At 43.1% G+C, this 23152-nt stretch overlaps 1 protein-coding gene across 3 annotated transcripts in view; it reads right to left on the bottom strand.

The window, feature by feature from the left end:
- The window catches only part of RFX2 (regulatory factor X2), a 183561-nt gene that overhangs the window by 69080 nt on the left and 91329 nt on the right, over positions 1–23152 (bottom strand). For all 3 annotated transcript variants that reach the window (XM_086947229.1, XM_086947227.1, XM_086947228.1), the window contains 4 exons: positions 21940–22198; positions 19215–19289; positions 17203–17384; positions 8989–9108 (listed from right to left, as the gene is read on the bottom strand). In XM_086947229.1, the coding sequence (XP_086803355.1) occupies positions 8989–9108; positions 17203–17384; positions 19215–19289; positions 21940–22198 (636 nt within the window). The remainder of the gene's footprint in view (positions 1–8988; positions 9109–17202; positions 17385–19214; positions 19290–21939; positions 22199–23152) is intronic.

Below are 23152 nucleotides of genomic sequence, written 5' to 3'. Positions count from 1 at the left end.
GCAAAACTAACAGCTTAAATCAGGTTTTGCATCGGTGAGGGCGCGCCACCACTTCGCAGTAAAGGATCGAAGTAGCAAAGTCCCAAAACAGAACTTAATATATAATGTCAGCACCTGGAAGCTCAATTGTGTCCATATACCTTTCCAGAAGATAAGTATCTTTAAAATCCAAAAAGGTAGGGTTAAAGTGCCGGTTTTCTCTCCCCCCCCCCCCCCCCCCCATCCCCCCAATGCTGGTGCAATCTACCTTCTCATGTAACGCTCCTGGAGCGTAAGCTTGGAAGTACCAACGGACGTTTCTGGATAGGCTCACATGTCGCCGCACCCGATCTCCTAGGGTGAGTTCTTAATGTACCCCAGCCAAGGAATTCAAATGGCCCCGGGAAGTTTCATAATCTCCTCCAAGCCCAGCTGATAGGATAAACATCTACGGAGGGCCATATCCTCCTCCAGTACATCAAGGGTCTAAGGTTTACTTTATGGGTGATTTCTTTTTAATGAGAACAAAAAAGGAATACTAGCATGCATGAGCAATGCTCACAAAATATTTTCAAATATGTACTCACATCTATAGAGTAAAAACAGCTCCCAAAATATGGAACATATTTAGATTCAATAATATCACAACAGAATGTGGTTAGTTAAGAAATGCACAGGTGTGGCTAAATACAAGTCTGAAGAAGAAGCCTATTAAAATATATAGGCACAGTGTAGTTCTACGTTGATCACAGTTTCAAAAGGAAGAGGGTTTCTCTTTTGCTAATTACAATGGTGCAGTTTAAAGAATCTTCACAAACCTTTCAAAAAAGAAACTTCATCCACCTCAGCATTTTCCTGGAAAGGTTTGGGATAATCATCAAGCAGAAATAGAGAAAAGGGAAGGGTCCCAAAACACATTTTTGCCCGATGCATTTTCCATAGGAAAATTTAGACAATGCAAAGAAAATGGCTGAACAGAATTACACCAAATTTGATCTCTATCCAGGAAGTGCCCTTTTTGCAATTTAGTGTAAATCTGTTTTTTTTAAAACTTAAGGTTCAAAATTTATAGATATATTGACAGTTCATTCTGCAAGACTACCACACGACTGCAAATCCAAAAACTGGAGCTTGTGCCTTTTCGATCGGCCAGATCCCTCAAGTGATCCGATTGGCTGCTCGAAACATGAAAGAAAATGTAGCAGCTGCCACTATATGACACGGGCTTCATTCTGCCAGATACTTCTGCGTAGAAAGAGATAAAAAAAAAATAGGGTGTGGTCTGTGGCCGGTAGGTAGCTCATCATGTTGGCCCATAGGTGGAAGGGGGAAGTTTGGGTACAGCGCAGTGTAGTAAGTGGTAGTTCGTAAATTTATTGTACCATAATCCGAGTTAAAGTTGAAGTAGAAATAATATAGGAGGGGAAGGTAGTATGATTTTAACTTGCGGTAAAAAAACTACTCTAGAGTTTAAAAAACAAACAAAAAAAAAAGCACTTACAATTAGCAGTTATACATTTCTGATATATGTACAACTTAACGCTGTGATGTACAGTTTATGATTTCACACATTACATCACCGATGACATCTAAAATATATGGCAGTGCAGGCTATACTTGGATTAGCTACGTGTAACTGATGAATGGGAGTGGTTTATAGGTTTTAAATAGTTATATATATATATATATATATATATATATATATATATCCGCAATACCTCGCAGATTAACCTCACATAGCCGTGAAATCACAAGCGTGGACCCAATTGAAGTGCATTATTTTATTTCCTTATTGCAAAAGTCAAGACGCATTTCGGCCGTCCAAGCGGCCTTGATCACATGACAAGCCCCTTTTAAAGTGCACATGCATTAATTTAGCCATAGACATAGAAGTAATACTGTCATGTCTAAATACATATACAGGAATGCTTTTACAAGTGTTTTTTAAAAAAAAATAACCGTTTAAATTCTGGTTATAAACACAACCGAAAAAAGAACATTGATGTCCGCATAAATGCTTGGTTTTTCAGGACAAGTAAAAGCATTACAATGATGGAGATCCTTCCAAGTTATATCACTTTTTCTTGGTACCTATAATGCTTAAAGAGCCTCAACAATCATATGATCATAGACCAATTTAATGCAGTTCATGTACATTTTTCTCAAATTTTTAGGATTGGCTGGCATCAAATTCCCAATTATGGGAGCGGACTGAATAAAGTGCCAGTTCCGCCTTATGGAACTCCTCAGCTCCCTCTCTTGTTTAGAGTAAGTGAGGATCACACGAACGGGGGCAGATTTGGAGTTTCCCTCTTCTTGTGTAGTCTTAGGTTTATACCTGAGGAGTTCCTGCCTTGGCTTCAGTTGGGATTTCCTCATAGGGGAATCTACCACTTGTTGACTATAGCCTCTTTCTATGAATCTAGCAAAGCTCTCCAGCCGTTTTATTTAGCATCCTCCACATTGCTACATATGCGTGTGATACGAAGCATCTCACCATGCGGTATGCTTTTAATTAAATGCGGAGGATGGGCACTGGTAGCATGGAGCAATGTGTTGCCCGCAGTGGGCTTTCTAAAAAGGGTAGTGGTTAAGATATTCTCATTTATAAAAACTTGTACATCTAAAAAGGTTACTGAATGTTTGCGGATATCTGAAGTAAATCCAAGCTTAAGATTGTTATTATTGATTTCATCTATGAATTTCCGCACACTCTCCTCTGTCCCACACCAAACAATAAAAAGATCATCAATGTAACGCTTTTAGGAAACTATATTGTGTTTGCATTCAAATTCATATTCACGCTTGAGGACCAGTTCTTCCCACCAGCCCATAAACAAACAGGCATAGCTGGGGAAAAAACTGGTCCCCATAGCTACACCATGGATTTGTTGATAAAATTGGCCATTAAAAAGGAAGTAGTTGTTTTCTAGACAGAACAGCATATCTAACAACATTCTCGTGTGCTGAGTGAGTTCCAATGGTCTAGTGCTCAAAAAATATTCGCATGCACGTAGACCATCCCGGTGCTTAATGCAAGTATACAGGGAACTCACATCCAATGTCACAAGTAATAAATCAGAGCTCCACACAATGTTTCCTATTTTGGAAATAAAATCACTGGTATCTTGTATGTACGATTGCAGTTTTTTCATACGAGTCTGTAAAAAGTAGTCTATGTACTTGGAGAGATTTTCCAAAGGTCCATCACGCGCCGAAGTTATTGGCCTTCCAGGTGGAGTGTTCAAATTTTTATGGACCTAGGGTATAAAGTAAATGTAGGGCACCAATGGATGTTCCTTTTTGATGAACTTATACTCATCCCCACTTAGAAGGCCCATACTCTTCCAAGCTAATAGACTCTTAAAAAGATTTTCCTGTGATGTTTTATATTTTACCGGTGTTCTCTTTCTGTAACATTGCATGTCATTAAGCTGTCCATGTGCTTCCTTTAGATAATTTGCCACTGGCCAAAGGACTAGGTTTCCGCCCTTATCCGAATTCCGGATGGTCAGATCCTGATTACGCAATTTGTTGATTAGCTGGTTGAAATTTCTATCCTGATTTGAATATTTCTTTTTCTTGATGTTCAATGAGAGTGCCAATTTTTTGATGTCTGCCACTACGTGGTCACTGAATGTGTCAAGCCCACCATGTGCTGCGAGAGGAACAAACTTGGATTTCAATTTGAAAGGGGTATTAGGTTTCCTCTGTCCATTCATAGTTACCCTTTCCTGAGATATAGCCAGATCTCCTATCATTAGTTGACACATATCCTGATAGAAGTCATTATCGGAAACCAATAGACCCATGTGATTTGCATCTGGCCTTGTTTCCATTGGTTGATCCAATGCCGGTCTTTGAAGGTGCATTTTCTGAAGTTTCAACTTGCGAATAAATTGATATATGTCCGCCCTTGTACTAGTATAGTTGAAACTAGATTCAGGGCAGTAACTTAGTCCCAGGCTCAAAAGTTGTTTCTCTGCATTGGTTAGAGCCAGGGTGCTTAGATTAATGATGGATTTGCAATCCTGATTCTCAAGTGCACCGCCAGACAGTGGCATAATTCCATTTGTTTTTACTGGTTTTTCCGGGTGCCCCCCCCGGCCCCTCTTCTTTGATTCTCCGCTGTTCGCGGGCCTGGCACCTCCCCCTTCTCCGCTGGCATTTGGTTTTGCCACTGTACTTGGATTTCGTGATCTTAGTGGGTCTTTGCGGCTCCGTTTTAAAACGTCCAATACTTCCCCCAACGTCAGCTTGATATTTGTTTGGCTTTTTGTAGCTTCATTCTCAGACTCCCTCTCAGGAGCTTTAACGAAAGTTCACTCGCCTGTTTCTCCAATTGTTTTTGAGCAATACCAGCCCCTCGCTTGTTAACAGTGACCGCTCTCAATTTGTCATAGCGGCGAGCGAAAGTAAAAATGTGTCCATTGGCATAGTCATCCCTATCCCTCTTGAATTTATATATTTTTCGTGTTTTGATTTTATCTTCTTACTTAGCCAACCTGCAAAGCATGTCATCCCTCAACTTCTTTTCTTGACTTGCCTCACTTGTACCCACTAATTGCTTGATACTTTCTTCCATGGCGTCTATTTTAATCTGGAGATCTGCACCATCTATTTCAGCGTATTTCACTAGAATTTGAACGATGAGTCTTGAGTACTCCAAATCGCACTCCCCCCATTCCGCCATCATTAGTGGGTTAGGTGCCTCATAACTTGGGGCCAGCATGCTACGCTATGAACGTGACTCCCACCATTTTGATTGTTCTTGTCGCTTGTATTTCTCAAGTAGTTTGAAGGAATCCCTTAGGTTGGCAGTGTCAGCTCCACTCGCAGTGCGTGCATCTCCATTGGTAATTGTTTCACTTTCCAGTGCATCTGAGAACATCTCATCCGCAGCAAGCTCACGGGCTCTGCATATATTATTATTATGTTTCTTATATAGCGCAGAATCGACCCCCGAAGGGGTATCTCCGCGCTTGCCTTGGGAACCCGTCTTGGCTTTTCCCTGTGAGATAGCCCCTACAGGGCATCCCCAAGGTGAAAGCCAGGCATCCCGCCGCGGGGGGGGGGCCGTTGTGGAGATTAAGCAAGCTTAATGCCCAGAGTTGCAGAGTGTGAACCCATGATTAGGTCAGGCACCGAAGCGAGAATTATCGAGTCCATGGACATTTGAGCTCAAGACCCTGCCGCGTCGGGAATTGAACCCTGGTCCCGGGTCTGACCTCTGCTTCAGGGTCTGCCTGCTCTAACCAGTGAGCCACACTTCTCCACACTCGACATATTTTTTGCAACAAGAAAGATTGAAAATATGCAGTCTTACACACGTTCCGGCAGTGTTATCAGAGGCCAAATATCCACATCAATCGTGAATTGCAGCCCCTCGTTGTCATACACCACCTCCATGTCGTGTGCACAAACCACCCAAACACCAGCAGCCACAGTCTTTTGAAATCCGCGTCCTTACCGCGTTACGATGAAGCCGCTCGTTGCTGTGTCCGTCTCTCGCCTGTTCAGCCGAACGGTTATTCCGAGACGTATGGCAGCAACTCCAGCTCACCACGTCGGACGCTTCCTTTTTTTTTTAGTGTGCTATTGCTGCTGTGGGGGGCTTCACTCGTTTTCCTTGCTAGAAACACTTCCAGTGCCCCTGGGGTCCCCGCCAGAGCACCGCCACGCACCCGCAGCAATGTCGGAAGAAACCTCCGGTGCAAGACGGACTGCTTGCTTAGTCCCAGTTAGACATTGGCAAGTTTTCATCATGGAAGGCAGCGCTCTCACCTAACAAGGTATACATTCACACTGACCAAGGCTTGGTATCCACTTGGATACAAGAACATTGGAGTCATAGGCTTGTATTTTGGACTACCAGTACCACAATGCCTGCCGTCATGTGGGCGGGACTTATTACGAAAATAAATTAACTGTTCTAACTCAGCCTGCCTGTGTGTCAGTTTGCCAGTGAACAAGAGCACGGAGACTGCTCGAAACGCGTATGGCTATTGGGAGGCTGGCTTTCAGGTGGAGTGCTTGCTGCCTGGGATGATCTGTGCCGCAACCCTTCTTGTGAGGCATCTTCTTGGGGGCAACCTTGTTTGGAAATACAATAGCGGCCGGCCCGGTCGCGAAGATGCCCCGCTGCCCGACTGGGGCGGATCCGGAGTGCCGTGAACTACGGGCGCTCGTTGGAAAGGAGGGAGCCTTAGTCCCAGTTAGACATTGACAAGTTTTCATCATGGAAGGCAGCGCTCTCACCTAACAAGGTATACATTCACACTGACCAAGGCTTGGTATCCACTTGGATAAAAGAACATTGGAGTCATAGGCTTGTATTTCGGACTACCAGTACCACAATGCCTGCCGTCATGTGGGCGGGACTTATTACGAAAATAAATTAACTGTTCTAACTCAGCCTGCCTCTGTGTCAGTTTGCCAGTGAACAAGAGCACGGAGACTGCTCGAAACGCATATTGCTATTGGGAGGCTGGCTTTCTGGTGGAGTGCTTGCTGCCTGGGATGATCTGTGCTGCAACCCTTCTTGTGAGGCATCTTCTTGGGGGCAACCTTGTTTGGAAATATATATATACATATACATACACACACACACACACACTTAATCCCATGCACTTTATGTGACAAATTACAAACGGAAGACTACACACCTACAAAGTAGTCTGTTATTCATGAATATAAAGTGTGTGGTCAATTTGAAAAACAGAGACCATGCTTTCCTGTGATAAAGGCTCAGGAGTAGAGCCGAAATGTGTTAGGATATGGAGAGTTTAGCCGCAGATTGTGTCTATGAATTAAAAGCACTGAAGACTTGTAACAGTTTGGAGTCTGCGCACTTCTCTTATTTAGAAGTGTATGGTGGTATATATGGGAAGGGATGCTGCATTTTCGTGATGCGAAAGCCGCCCTGCATGCAGGACTGAGTTATAGATGGATGGAGATCGATCTATATATCTATAATAAAAAATGGGGACACACTCCTGCTTGTTCTGGGGTTGCCTGGATAGGGTTAACCAGTGTCAGTGTAGTGCACATACAAACTCTTGAATGAGGAGGCTCCTGGCTCACTTCTGGGTAGTCTAATTAATATACATGTGCCATCTACTAAATACATCACAGACACACACTTCAGATGGACCCTATATCCTCCCAGGTCTTTTCACGGATCTAGCTGGGGTTTAGGGCAGCTAGTGCTGCCTCCAGCTCCTCAGTACCTATGCCCACCAGCTCAGTCCAGTCATTCCCTGCTGGTGAGAAGGAGAGCGGATCAACCCAGGACTGCCAATACTCTCACCACGTTCTCCATCCCACCACAAGATAAACTGAGCCGGAAGGTGGAGACAGGAATGTGGTTCAGACAGATTCCCCCCCTCTTTGCTCTATGAAGGAGCCAGACACTGTTTGGAATTTTTTCTAAGCGTATGAAAAAACCCAATATACATCTGGCAGGAGCACAGCATACAGTTTGTGTCCCAGTAATGAGCCTGATGCTGGTGGCATTTTAATCACCTTAAAAATATTAATACATGCCTGGCTCCTTGCTAGGGCACAATTTGTTTGTTATAGATATCTACAGTGTTTCTGGTTTAGTCAAAAGCTACAATGCTCACTGCTAACAATTAAGCTGTGGTGTACAATGTTTTCTATTGTGTTCTGACTACGCATCACTTGATAATGGAAATGCTCATGGAAACACATTTGGGGTGAATACATTTTTTTTTAATTGTCCCAAATAACCTAAGTTTAGGGCTAGAATGTTATTTGAATATTCACAGTTCTGGGTTACCCATAGTGGCAGGCAATTCTGAAAACGTTTTTTTTTAAAAAGATATTTGCTGTTATAATAGGAAACCAAAAAATAGCATCATTGGGTGGGTGGCCTGTAATACAGGACAAGATAGGTCCAAGAACACCAGAAAGAAGCTTAGAATTAGGGTGTTTTTTAAAGCTGCTGGTAACTGTGGTATGAGATCCTGAGGTCAGCCAGAACCTAATAAAAATTACCAAACTCAACAGGACAGTTGGATAAACAGTGACATTTTAAACAGGCTCAATCATTGCTGAAGCTTTATGCATGCTATATGCACATAAGCAGAATGCCACAGAAAAAGAAAGTTATTCAACTGTAACCACAGCTCTCCAGCATCATTATTTTTTGCCGATTCATTGCTTCGATCATTCCCAGTAGTTAGGCTAGCAGCTTTTAGTGTTAAAAGGGAATCATTCAAGTGCATAAATATATAAAAGATCTAATGCTGGAGAACAGTCACTTAGCGAACCATCAGGGGACAGAAACATAGGAAACAAAGAATTCAAGCCCAAAACAAATACTATTTAAATGGGTTTGGTGATCAATCTGCCCTAAACTATTACAAACAGAAGCATCAAAATTTGGCAGAAATAACTATCCAGGTCTAGTGGCTAAGTGGACTAATGCATCAAAATATTTATGCAAATTTTTAATTGTACACAAGACATATTTTGACCGGGACAGAACTGTTCTAAACAACGTTTAAGGATCTCACATACCACATAATATAGCTACAATATTCAATACACTGTATTTGGAAGAAATATAGATTTGTAAATTCTCAAGTTCTCATGTATGGGAAGTTCACATTTTGGCCACACTGACAATTTATTTAAAATCCGAATTCCTTTCAAGATCGAAACGTGCTCCAGCTCGGTAGGGACAAATCACAATTCAGTGGATTTCACTTAAACGTGATGGTATTTAATATTGCTCAAGGGACACCTTGAGGAGAGGACAGTAAAATTACTTTAGAAACCTAGAAGGCATGTGCAAGTTCTGAATCATAAAAAATGGGAAAGCTGTTTATTCAGAGATTAATATTTAGCTTCCCACTGGGACATCAGGACTAACAGCCACCGAATAATCAGACACCTCAAACTTTACAAGCAAATAATTACAATGATTCAGATTTCTGCACTTTTCCAGACTGCCTCAACACAAATTACATTGACAACTCGTACCTCGGTTTTTGGTGTATAGGTTGTTGCCTCATTGCCATGTACTGTGTATCTTCCTGCAATCTGTTCAGCGGAGAGTCTGGCTTTATCCGAATTCCATAGTAATGGTACTTTGAGTTGCCCCTGCAAATCAATTATCAAATAAAAATTATGTGCATGATAAACAAGCAAAACAAATATATACTTGTTTTAAAAGTGGCAGTTATATGGAAAGAAGAATATATACAAGTTTTCACCAGGAGACTGTAACATTACAACTTCTACTGGGGTAAAACATTTATTGCAAACCAATATCCTTAGTGCCCTTACAGGTCAAGGATATCAAAAGGATTGTAAAATAGAAGCCAAATGAAATAAGGATTGTGTGTACTGGTGCAGAGAGCCCCGAAATCCCCTTTTTAGGCTCTGAGACCTGGGTTGTTGAATGGCCTATTTGTTGTTACTGAATCTTTAGCATATCATGACTTAACAAAAGACCCAAGAAAGGAACAAATTCTCTTTACATATTCTTTTGAGGGCAAGACGTATTCAATATTAATATTTTTATAAATATAGGGAAAAGAAAGAGGACTCTTAATTTATAAGGAAGGTTCTCTCAGACAGGTCTTCTATAAAAAAAGAAAAAAAATTATTGGGTATCCGCGATAATCCAGAGTATTGTTTTCATAAAAAAATGTATATAAACCAACAAGGCAGTTCAAGCAGCCCTTGGTTTTGCTCTCCAGGCCCCCATATAAATGCTTATGTATTGTAAAGCCTCACCACAGACTAACCAAAGCAAGCCGATTTGAAAATATAACAGTCTATATAGTGCTAGTCCTTCTCCTCGATGCAATCTGCAGTGAAGCAACCATTTGTCTTTCATGGATGTCCATTCTCAATCCACATGGTCTCCTTGGGTCCAAAAGACAAAACACATCTACCACCACACATTATATATGCACGGCCTGCAGAAAGTAAATACCCCCGTTAGGATATGTTTATACATAGCGAGAGACTGTAAATGCTCCCTTCTCACCGGGGACGCAGATATAAATGAACTGTACTCTTAAAATACAATTGCTACCAAGCAGTCACGGACCACAGGTAGAAGGCGGCATTGGTCAAATGTGGGGGTTCACATTGAGTCTACTTCCCTACCAGCAAAACCTTAGACTTCACAACACAGTAGGATCAATATCAGAATCACAGGTTCTGTAGTAGGGGATCTCTTTGTATAGTCAGAATCTAGTGAATAGTCCGCCCATGTGCGTGGACCCAGGAGCAATCAAAAATCTCAAGCTGTCTTCATTGCAGTCCTGCATAGACACTTAAGAGAAAATTAAAGACAATAATGCAGCCTATACCTACAAGGCTACACTGTCCAGTACTTCAACTAGAAATGCCAAGGATATAACACCAATAACACATTCAGCACAATCTATCAAGTTTCACCCACAGAGAAACTTTCCTCCCCTCACCAAATCCTTGGAATGATAGAGAGGAAGGCAAGGACAGACAAGCCTCCATAGGCTGCCATTATGTGTCTGGAAAAGGGATATTGTACCTTTAAGGAACTCTCTGGAGACCCTCGTTATCCCAGCATGCTCAGCCCCTTCCTTTTACTTTCAGTTCTTTTTTTCTGGCTCCTGCTAGCAGGACCCAGAGCATTGAGCTCTCCCTTTTTGGGTAATTTGTTAACTTTTTTGCACTTTTAAAGTGTTAGAGTGTGTTCACTCGACGTGTTTTTGCCTCTTCTTCACTTTTTTGGCGATTTGGCCACTCTTATCAAATATGCCTGCCTTATTTGAGAAATGGCCAGAGTGTGCCAGGAAGAAGGCAAGATCTGATCCACACAGGGTCTGTATCCTGTGTCTCCCTTCTTCTCATGTTCCTGGGACTTGTGAGATCTGCCTGCAGTTTTCAAGTAGGACCCTGAAGGACAGAGATAAGATCAGGCTCCAAGGACTGGGCAGGAAGGGGCTTCTTCCTTTGCCCGTGCTGAGGCCTCTGGGGGGCTCTCCAGTAAGAAGAAGGCCAGAAAACACCACCGGTCTCCGTCGACACCCTCGACGTCGAGAGGAATGACCACTGTCTGCTCCCAGTCTCCCCAGGGCTCTGGGTCGAAGCGACGTCGAGGGGATTGACGTCGAGACCTCCGACGAGGTCGACGTCAGGAACGGATTCGTCGTCGAGTCATCATCGGCGTCGAGAGGGTTCGAGACGCAGGCGGTAGACGTCGAGGCGTTCGAGAAGTTAATCAACGTTGATGATGACTCGACGTCGAAAGGGCGTTCGTCGACTTCGAAAGGGCGTTCGTCGACGAGACAGCGCTCAGCGTCGAGGAGGAGAGCATCGCCCTCCAGGAGGCGTTCCAAGGCCAGGACTGTGTCTTCGGTCACCACAAATCCACGGTCGCAACAGCGCCGTCGCTAGACTACCAGGGGTACGGCCTCTAGGTCCCCCCTTCAGGTCAGGCGAAGAGAAGGAAGAGAGGGGAAGAGGCTCCGGGCACTCACAAGTTTACTCCCCCGCCAAGCCGAGGTCGCCTACACCGCCTCCGTTACCTAAGGACCCTCCTCCACGTAAACCGCCTCCGCCGCCTGTTCCTCCTCATCGTCCTCCACCTCCTACACCACCACCTCCGCCGAGGTCCGCCTCGTTACCACATGTTCAGACACCGCCTATGGGGCCACCGCAACTTAGGCTCCCGTTTAGGCCTCCACAGCGCCCTGTGGGACGTCAGAGGCCGCGGAGGTAGAGATCTCGCTCCAGACGGAGGGATAGATCCAGGAGTCGCTGTCGCTCTTCTACAAGATCCAGACGGCGCCACAGGAGGGACAGGGCGAGGTCCCGCAACACAGATAGCTCTAGTGCCAGGGACTATTCTCCTACCCCAACGGATTCCCCTCGGACGACGGTGTCTCCAGTAGACGACCTAGTGTCCTTCCAGGATGTGTTGCTACGAGTGGCGGCTAAACTGGGCATCATGCTCACTGTGCCCACGCCACTGACATCCGTCATCTTCGAAACGCTGCACAAGAAGCAGTTGTCTCGCCCTTTGCTGCCCCTGGTGCTTGGGCTGGTAGAACTGGCCATGGAGCGGTTCCTCACGCCTGCGTCTGCGTCTACGAGATCAGCACCTTCAAGGCTGCAGAAGAAATATAAGGCTCCTGACTCGGACCCAGCATTTCTTCGGGTGGATCCCACGCCTGACTCTGTGATCGTGACGGCGGCAATCAATCAATCACAGCATTTATATAGCGCACTACTCACCCAGAGGGTCTCAAGGCGCTCAAGAAAGCAACACGCCACCACCCCATCCTCAACAGTTCCTCCTGACAAGGAGATCCGCTGGATGGATTCGGCAGGCAGGAAGGTTTGCCGGACAGCCTCCACATCGATGAAGGCCGCGAGTGCCTCAGCCCTGTTGGTACGTTACAATAGGGCTCTGTGGGAGTCCCAACCAACAGTTTGCGGAACACCTTCCCCGGGAAAAGAGGGAAGATTTCCAAGAGATCCTCGCTGAAGGGCTGCTGGTTTCCAACCAGGTAATAAGTTCGGCTGCGGATTCTTCCCTCTTGGCAGCCCACGGGTACTGCCATGGGGTCAACCTGAGGCGCCACGCCTGGCTGCATCTTACATCCTTGAAGCCCGAGGCACAGCAGAGGGTTGCTAACCTACCCTTTTCGGGCGAGACCCTCTTTGGGAAACATGCGGACGACGAGATGGCCCGCATGAAGGCAGAGACGGAAACCTTGCCGCCTGTCGGGTTGGAAAAGACTAAGGAACAAAAAAAGACCTTCCGCCCGTTCCACAGGCGGTACGGGGCGCAAGGCAGAGGCCAAGGTCGACAGGCTGGACAGCAACATCAGCAGCAACAGTTCCAGCGGAAACCGTTCCAAAAAGTGCCAGAGGGGCCGAGTTGGTCAACAGTCTTCCGCCGAGACCAAAGGCCCGGCTGGGTCTAGGCCCTGAGCGGTTACTTCCCCTTCATCCGTTACCCGCTCCGGTGTGGGGAAGAATTCAACATTACCTGGCAGAGTGGAGAAACATTACTCAGGACAAGTGGGTGCTGAATGTTGTTTGCAATGGATACAGTCTTCGTTTCACCAGCCCGCCTCCAGCGATTCCACCGGTCGGCTCGCAGTACCAACTGCGCAAGCTCCAGGCGGAGGCCGATATCCTGTTAAGAAAAAGGGCGATAGAAGACGTCCCTCTGTCTCAAAGGGGAAAGGGTCTTTACTCACGCTTCTTCCTAGTACAGAAGGACAAGAACAAGTTCAGACCCATTCTGGATTTGCGACAAGCAAACAAGTGGATTCGCAGGGAAAAGTTTTGCATGCTGTCTTTGCACCAGATTTATCTATGCAGAGGGGAGACTGGCTGTGTGCGATAGATCTGCAAGATGCGTACTTCCATGTGCCCATTGCACGGAAACATCGGATGTTCCTGCGCTTCCTTGTCGGCACCAATCACTATCAGTACACTGTACTACCGTTTGGACTGAAGTCTGCACCCAGGACTTTTTCGAAATGCATGGCTGTGGTAGTAGCACACCTGAGAAAAAACAAAGGTAGTTGTCTACCCGTACCTGGACAATTGGTTGATCAAGGCCTCCACCTTCCAGGAAGCACAATTGCACTTCAACAAGACGGCCGTCCTGTTGAACCGTCTGGGGTTGCACATAAATCTGTCCAACTCTGTCCGATTCCTGTACAGTGCCTGCAGTACTTGGGAGCCTCCATCAATACGCTGTCAGCAAGCGTGTCTCCTTCGGAGGAGAGACGCTTATCCATCCTTCTGAAGGCTCAGGCTCTCATAGCTGCTCCATCTAAAACAGTGAGGACGGTGTCTTCTCTACTGTGATCGATGGCCTCTTGTATCTTCCTCACCCCGCACGCGCACCTACACATGGGGCCGCTACAGGAATGTTTGGAGGACCAGTGGGACCAGAGGAAAGGGTGTTGGGACAACTAGATTCAGTTGTCTCTTCACGCCCAACAGTCCCCGAGATGGTGGTGCTCTGCAGAGAATCTCCTTAGAGGGGTTCCTTTCCACAAGGACATCCCAACTCAGACTATCGTTACGGATGCATCTCTCCTGGAATGGGGAGCGCATTCAGACCATCTACAGATCCAGGGAACGTGGTCTCCACCAAGTCCACGTATCAACTTCCTGGAACTCAGAGCTGTTCACTTGGCACTGAAGGCCTTTCATCCGTCCTTCCAGACCAACTCCTTGCTTGTGCAGACGGACGATACGACCACGATGTATTACCTCAAAAAGCAGGGGGGCTCGAGATCGTGCACACTGTCACAGGAAGCGCAGGTGATCTGGCACTGGCTGCTAGCCAGAGGATTGACGATAACGGCAACTCATCTGCCAGGTGTGCAGAATGTTCAGGCGGATGCCCTCAGCAGGTTGCTTCACGAAAACCACGAGTGGGACATAAACGACGAAGTGCTAAACAACATCTTGGCCACGTGGGGCACTCCAGACGTGGATCTTTTCACCACCGCAGAAAAAAGCAAATGCTGCGGCTTCGCCTCGAGGTATTACCAGCCGGGGGCGCTGGGGAACGCGTTATGGATCAGTTGGTCGAACAGCATTCTGTACGCTTTTCCACCCATTCCCCCGATTCCAGCGGTGCTTATCAAGCTGGCCCGATCCCGGGCGCGGATGATCCTCATTGCGCCGGAATGGCCCAGACAGTGGTGGTTCACGGGTCTGCTTCACCGGTCGATCCTACCTCATCGGCGGCTGCCGTGTCCGCCGGACCTTGTCACGAAGTTTGGGGGGCAGATGGTGCACCCCAACCTCTCATCGTTGAGTTTGGCGGCATGGCTCCTGAGATAGTGCAATATGGCCACTTGAATCTTCCTGAGGATTGCATGGACATATTGAAGGAGGCTAAGAGTCCGTCTACTAGGACCTCTTATGCTTACAAGTGGAAGAGATTCTGCATCTGGTGCATGTCTAAGAACTATGATCCGACGACCTGCAAGGAGGATGTTATCCTTCCATACCTTCTGCATCTAGCTCAGTCTGGCCTTAATTTTCATTCCATTAAGGTTCATCTAGCTGCATTGACTGCTTACAGAAAAGGCCCTTCTCAGACATCCTTCTTCCAGATTCCTGTGATTAAGGATTTTTTGGAAGGGTTGAAGAAGGTGTTACCTCCTGTTCGGCTTCCTTCGCCTTCATGGGAACTGAATGTGGTGCTGTCCAGGCTGATGAAGGAACCCTTCGAGCCTATTCATAAGGCTTTGTTGCAGCACCTGTCTTGGAAGGCGGCGTTCCTGGTGGCCATTACATCGGTGAAATTCAGGCATTGTGTTGCCAGGAACCTTATACTGTATTTCATGCTGCTACGGTTGTTATGCGTACTCACCCTAAGTTCCTTCCCAAGGTGATTTCTGATTTTTATGTTAATCAGTCTATAACTTTACCAACATTTTTCCAGAATCCTTCCACTCCAACGGAGCGGTCTCTTCATTCATTGGATGTTAGGAGGGTGTTGAAATTCTATCTGGATAAGACCAAGGATATCCGTAGATCCAACCAGCTGTTTGTCAACTATGGGTCGGTTAGGACTGGTCTGGCTTCTTTGAAACAGTCCATATCTAGGTGGATTGTGTCATGTATCCAGCTCTGTTATCAGAATGCGAATAAGACCTTAGCGGGTAGGTCTAAGGCTCATTCTACCAAGGGCAAAGCAGCTACAACAGCTTTGCTTTGAAATGTTCCCATTGCAGAGATCTGCAGGGCGGCCACTTGGAAGTCGGTCCACACCTTTGCTAAGCACTACTATCTGGACTCGGATGCCGGAGCAGATGCTCAGGTTGGGCAGGCTTTGCTGCGGAATTTGTTCGCACAATAGGGGTGTTGTATATATTTCTCCACCGCCCGGTTGTTTTTGGATGGGCTTGCCATTCTATTCACTAGATTATGACTATACACAGAGATCCCCTACTACAGAAGGAGTAGGTTCTTACCTGTAACTCCAGTTCTGTAGTAGGGGTATCTCTGTTATAGTCATAAGCGCCCGCTCTCCTCCCCGGTGGAGAAAATGGTACTGTAGTGTATGCTACAGGCCTTGCTTTATGCACCTTCAAAAGAACTGAAAGTAAAAGGAAGGGGCTGAGCATGCTGGGATACAGAGGTTCTCCAGAGAGTTCCTTAAAGGCACGGTACCCCTTTTCCAGACACATAATGGCAGCCTATTGAGGCTTGTCTGTCCTTGCCTTCCTCTCTATCATTCCAAGGATTTGGTGAGGGGAGGAAAGTTTCTCTGTGGGTGAAACTTGACAGATTGTGCTGAATGTGTTATTGGTGTTATATCCTTGGCATTTCTAGTTTAAGTACTGGATTGTGTAGTCTTGTAGGTATAGGCTGCATTATTGTCTTTTTCTCTTAAGTGTCTATGCAGGACTGCAATGAAGACAGCTTAAGAGATTATTTTTGATTGCTCCTGGGTCCACGCACATGGGCGGGACTATTCACTAGATTATGACTATAAAAGAGATACCCCTACTACAGAACTGGAGTTACAGGTAAGAAACTACTCCTTATAGACTACAGGGCAGAACCAAGGAAGTCAGAAAAAACGAAGTAAATAAAAACACCTGACACTTCATACAACAATTTTTCCTGGCAACCTTTGACACTAGACTATTTTCAGTTGTGACCATTGAGACAGTAAAAAAAGACCAGATTGCTAAAACTATAAGAAAGCTATACTTCAAGCAAGCAGGTTGTAGAACACTGGGCTAGACATCCTGGGCATTTCTGACAGAAGGTCATACTGTAATGGCAACAGAGAAAGACTGGAAAATAATTCAAGTTGGAATGCTACAATGCTCATCAGTAGGGAAAAAGCTCAAATATGGAGTCAGCTCACTCAACTATTCCTTTATATAATTTTGGACATTTTACTAGAGAATTTGTATAACTCTGCAGCTCATCACTAGCTAATAAACACTATTCAAATATTTTCAATTGTTTTCTTTTATGAGGAATTCATTCAACTGAATAAAATGAGGATGTTAATGATATTAAAAGAAAGTACAGTAAGATTTTACAAAAAGATAAATTCCATGAAGTCTATAATTCTAAAAATATTATGAAGATTAGACTGCATTTAGGAGTCAAACCAAAATCATACATGCGGGAAAAGGAGTAGACAGGAAAGTAAAAGACAATTAAGATATTATAACAACAGTACTATCAACAGACCTGGTTCCCAGCCTGCGCGTTCTCAAGCCCATGAAAACGGAGCGTATTAGTTTGCCAAAAGAAGCTGCATTCACTGGGTCCAACTTATGTTCCTGACAGTGCCGCAGATAATGGTTGTATAGTGAACTCCTGGGAAGGCTGACCCCTTCAGCTGTCTCGTAATTATCCAACAGCCACTGGAGCTGGAACAAACAAACAAAACAAAATTAATGCAATTTCTTAGCAAAAAAATAAATTACTGAAATTTGTATTCCTGTTTTTCATATGATTAATTAAATGTACTACGATCAGATAAAGGATGTACTGAGGCTTGCTAGTGGGCTACGTCAAGTAATTTTCTGCAAAAGACAGCACTTTAATATGAAAAACAATAAGTCTGTTAAGAACATCAAAATATATAGGAAGGGACAGGCTCCGACACATTTCATTACGTAGGTGACTTTAAAATGTATGTAAATAGCTCTTTTTGGGCTAACATTTGGCAACCTTGAAGAACACATCAATAAACAAGACCCTGCTTGTAAACACACAACGCAGCTCAAGAAATCTTAGCCAGTCATACTTTATGCGTCTTTCTAAAAAAGCATTTTTACTCAATTAGGGGTGTGTCTTATATATTGTATATTACAAGGCTAACCAGGGAAAAGTGCAAAGAAAAATTATTGTAATGTAAAGCAGGCAGTTATTTATGTTAATATTAATCAGCTTTGAATTTGAGAACTTTTACATTTCTCTGGTGAAAAACAGACCATCATATAATAGAATGTATGCCATAGCAGTGAAAAAAAACGTAACCTAATAAATCACTTTATTTGATGAAACTGTACTAATAATCACACATTCAAAAGTATTACTACAGTGTCATGGTCATATTCAAGGGATTACCATAATACAGCAAGAGTGACATGAGAAAAATATGTTTTACTGCCTCACAGATTGCATATAACAATAACTTTACACAGGAAAACTACTCTCCTACTAGTAATGATCTCTCTTGAATGATTTTACTTTCCTGCAAACATTTGACCCCTTGCATCCTGGTTTTGGTTAAATACCTTTTGTTAAAACAAATACACACAAAATAATGCCATGGCATAAACCATCTATGCAGAGGCAAAGAGTATATTATGCTACATTTCTCCATTGTTGAGCAGATAGGGGTCTCATATCTCACTCAAGGCTTCTTTCTTATGAGTCGCTGTCCCTTCACACAATCGGCGATGGTAATAAATAGCATAGTATGCTCTGGGCATTAGCATATATATTATTTCTATTATAATGATGACATAGCTTTCTATGATGAATAAAAAGGAGTTGAAATTGTGAATATAGTTATGACTCGTATGTTGTACCATATTTTAATATTGGATATTAGTTATTGACCTGTAACAATTGTTCTTTAACATAATGCTTCATGGGTTGTAAATTGTTATACATGGTTGAATATTCCACTCCCCTCAATACCACATGTGTTTAGTTTTAAAGATGTAGGTGCCTGTTCTATTTAGTTGATAAAATACCTCATGACTGTTAGTCATTCACCACCATTTTTCGGATAGAGGAGCAGCTTTGGAAATGGGCCTTGAGACAACACTATACCCAAGTTTATATAAAAAATAAAAAAGACATGTGAGAAATAAATAAATGGATTGAGCCAGAAAGTCAAAATAATTCCAGTTACGCTCGCCAGCAATCCTTTCGAGAATTTTGCACAGGCATAAATGCAGGTATTCTCTGCATTAACTATAGGTTAACACCTGAAAATTACGTTTTGAATGTAGCATGTAACATTCCTTAGAAGCTTAAATAACCCCTATCAACAAATGTAGAGTGTAGCCTCTATGTGAATCAAACTGACCACATTCAACTTGCAACATATAAAACAATAGTGTTCATATGATAATTTAAAAATAAAGATTACAAAGAAAGCACAAAACAATTCTTGTAATTTTAGAAACAGAATCAAGTTGTATATTGCATGAAAGCAGAATACAGGAGATACCCATACTTACATGGCTGTTGAGCAAGCTACTTCTGTGAGAGGTTATGCCTTCATTTTTTTGTAGGTTTTCAATCGCCATTTGAAGCTAAAATTTAAACAATGCGTACAGTTAAAACAAAAAAATGGAGAGTAGTGAGTAAAAATATTCAAATAACTGATTAGATGCTGAAGAATGAATCAACATAGCAAAGGTTAACATGGTCGGGCTACATGGCTGCCTTTAAAGATAATAATTATAAATCCTCAAACAAGTAGCCTACAAAATACCAACAAATGTCTTGAAGGTGAATAGTGAATGAATAAAAGTCAATTGATAAAACTTGTAGCAGAAGCTCAGTCAAAATGATTCGGAGGCTGAACTGCTGTGAGAACACGCAGTATACAAAATACAGCCACACATCTTAAAGATGAACATAATAAAATGCATTTAACAAAAGAGAGAGAGAAGGAGGTAACGGCTGGGTTCAGCCTCCTGGATTTAAAGTACAATTTAAAGATCCATGTGTCATGGATCGTGAAAACCCAGCCAGGGAAAAGAAATTTTTGAGATAATCCCAAATTTTGGGTGCATCCCATAAGAAAAGAAAATTTCTTTTGAGTCCCCTCACTCACCCAGGGTTGCCCCTAGGTGACATGCTTCATCATTGGGGCCATCCCAAGCATCTACTGCTTGAGGCGTGCTGCGACTTGCGAAGAGACGTAGGAGCATGTTTTTTGTGAGACTATGTGTGGTGCAGTGTATGGTGGAGTGGTAAATAGTGATGTTAAAAATACCTAACTAGTGAGCTGCAATTTTATTCCTGCTCTAGCTGGTACATTTAAAAAAAAAAAAAAAAAAAAAAAAAAAAAAAAAAGAGGTAGATACAGGGAAAAAGAACTGTTATGTAGTCACAATCCCTAATATCCTGTCGACATGTTTCAAGGTGTCCCCTACACCTTTTCTTCAGGACAGCTTGAGGGCCAGCCTCAAGTGTGCCATTCCTATGTTTTCACGATCCATAATAAAATTCAGACATAATGAGAAAGGAGAGAAGTTTTATTAAAGATGTATTTTTGGGAGACCCTTACAGGCTGAAGATAAATCCATGGCAAAATACCAAGCCCTGATCTAGGAGGGCAGAGCCTATTATCAGCATCTGGGCATCAGACTGAATATGTAGCTCTCCTGGAAGTAACCGTTGCATTTCTCTGGCTTGCCTTGGATCTACAGTCATTCTTTGAGTTTGGACATGAAACCCTTTAATCAAAGAACGCTTACAAGTGTATCACTAGTAGAACGCACAGGATTTGGTGTTCTGGGTCAGTAGGACCGTTGGTAAACTGAATACCAACAGTATCAAAAGATAAAAGGGAAAAGGCAACTTTAGCCATACTCATCCAATTAAAAAGTGTTTATCAAGAGCCTGAATGTCCTACACAGGCAAGGCCATATCATTTATTTTTCAACGATTGAAAAATAAAACTCAGCCTTTTCCTAAGTCCAATTAACATAAAGCTCATTAAACAATTTTCTCAATTTGCACTTCATGCTTAAAAGAAATACACATTTTATATTTAATATTGTATTTTTTACATTATTAGACTCAATACTGTTAGACAGCCATTTCAAAGTACTAACGAGGGTCTGATGAGGAGTGTGAAGGTTAGTGTGTAAGGCATAATGAGAATAGGTGCGGACAGCGGCAATAAAGGTTTTATGGCGGTTAGTGCTATGGCAGAAGGTTGTGAAGTACAAATAGGTTTTCAGACAGTTTCCTGAATTTTAAGAAATCTTCAGATCTTAAGTTGAGAGAAGGGAACATTACACATTGAAGGCTCATCAGTAAAAAGACCTTTAAACAAACTGCTTGCGTTTAGAAGCTGGATCAATGCACAACCGCCTTAGGCATCTGGGTGTCAGATAAAACAGGAAGAGGGTATTTAGGTGAGCACATACCATCCTATGGAAGGTATTGGTGGAACTACAGAGCACTGCACTTTTACTGGTAGATGTGTCAGGCTTCAGTGCAGGATGATGCGGTATGATCTGTACTGTCGCAGAATGAGACCTTTGGAGTTTGCAGATTGTTTTACCTAGAAGCCCACTCTAACCAGCATTATAGCAATCATGTATGGATACTGACACCATAGGGCAGTTGCAATCTAGTTTTTTAAGGCCAGCATTAATAAAAAGGCTGATATTGAACATAGATTGTTTGGAATAAATTACACAGCTTGTGGACAAATATCAGAAGTGGCAACATTTATCTTGAACACTCAAACTTACCGATTAGAGTTTCATAATTCCATTAAAATGCACTATTTTAGCACAAGATCTAATGGCATGACAATTTATGCAGATTTTGTCGAGATGCATGGAGGCTAACCACGAATAAGCCAAGCCCTAGGAGAACTTCAATTGGAAAAATCTGTGTGACTATTTTTCGGCACCCCATATAAAGTAATAATTTAGGCACTGCTCGACTCTTTTCCAACCTTGGCAAACAAATTGATAATGATGCAACCACATTTTTGTGTCTATCTAGTGAGGACCAATATATAGAGGGGTACAGTAAGAGGTGGCTTCTTTAATAAAACATTTTTTAAAAGCTCACAGAAAAACCTATGATGTAATTAACTTTAAAGTACTGTTACACAGGGAGATTTTTACAAACGTGATTTACTAAGCCACTTCACAAACATTTAATTAAGTACCAATTAAGGAAACAACTGGCAAGATTTTATTGTCCACCTACCGTTGCAGGAGATGAATGAGAGGTGTGAGATAAAGAATCTCGAGTGTTTTCCATTGACCCATGAATGAGGTATGCCCCGCCACTAGAGATGATCTGGCTTCCACCAACATCCATGGCTATACCCACCATACTGTGTGTGGGAATTGATGTTGGACTGGACACCACAGTGGTCACCGCACTACCCTGGGAGTCAAAGTAGGAAGCACCACTACTTGGGGCATAAATCTGAGCTTCTGCATTGTAGGAATAGGCTGCCCGTCTACAAAACACAAAATGGAAAAGACATATAAGTGAATTAATAGAGCAGACAACCCTCAGTCTCACCCTAACCGCACCTTTGGAATCATCCGGGGCACCTCCTTAAAAACATATTTGGATGTCTTAACTTATCCCTGAAGGCCAATAATGGCACCAGTTATCTAAAGTCTATCAGTTTTTTATTCACAAGTGGTATCTCATCCTCTGGTGAAGAAAAACAATTGACGTCATATAATTATGTGCAGATGGGACTTTGAGGGTAATAATGATTCTTGACACGTATTTCAAAATATTAATTTTGTTTTGTAATTTATTGGTATAGCATGAACTTTTCTCAATTGGCCAGCAAGATATCTGCCTAAAGTCAGATATTAAAATAATAAAAATAACACTTAAAGAAGAGACCAATTGAAAAAACAGGCACCATTTTGTGTGATATTTGGTGGTACTCCGAAAGCAAGAGAGCATATTCGATGTTAGTCTTCCAATCAAGAAATACTCACTCTACCAAAGTAATATATGATAATCCTGGTAAAACTAGACCAAGAGTTTAATGTTATTGGGGTTCATCATATAATTAAGATATTCAGAAGGGTAAACATAAGGAGAGTGATCTAAAACCCCCGAGGATTACTATAAGTTAGTTTAGACTGAAGCTTTGCTGTAGAAAACATATTGCACAAGCCGAAACCCAGTTGTCAAACCAGGAACAGTGTTGCATAGCAGGCACATTCTACCCTAAAGGCATGAACATAAACAGTTTAGTCAATTATGTTCTTGAGCTAAGACAACAATTATCAATGCTTGGTGCAGAAGCAAGACTTTGGAGTGGTTGCTTTCCTATTTATCGTCCACGAAGGACCCATTCGTTTCAAAGTCCTTCTTACTTACAAGTGGTACGCATTTTCTTTGGTTTTTCACATTAAAGCATTGATATTGGTTTGTCCATGTCTTG

Source organism: Lissotriton vulgaris, chromosome 12 (genome assembly GCF_964263255.1).
Source record: "Lissotriton vulgaris chromosome 12, aLisVul1.2, whole genome shotgun sequence".
Taxonomy (NCBI): Eukaryota; Metazoa; Chordata; class Amphibia; order Caudata; family Salamandridae; genus Lissotriton; species Lissotriton vulgaris.
This window is presented reverse-complemented; position numbering and strand designations above follow the sequence as displayed.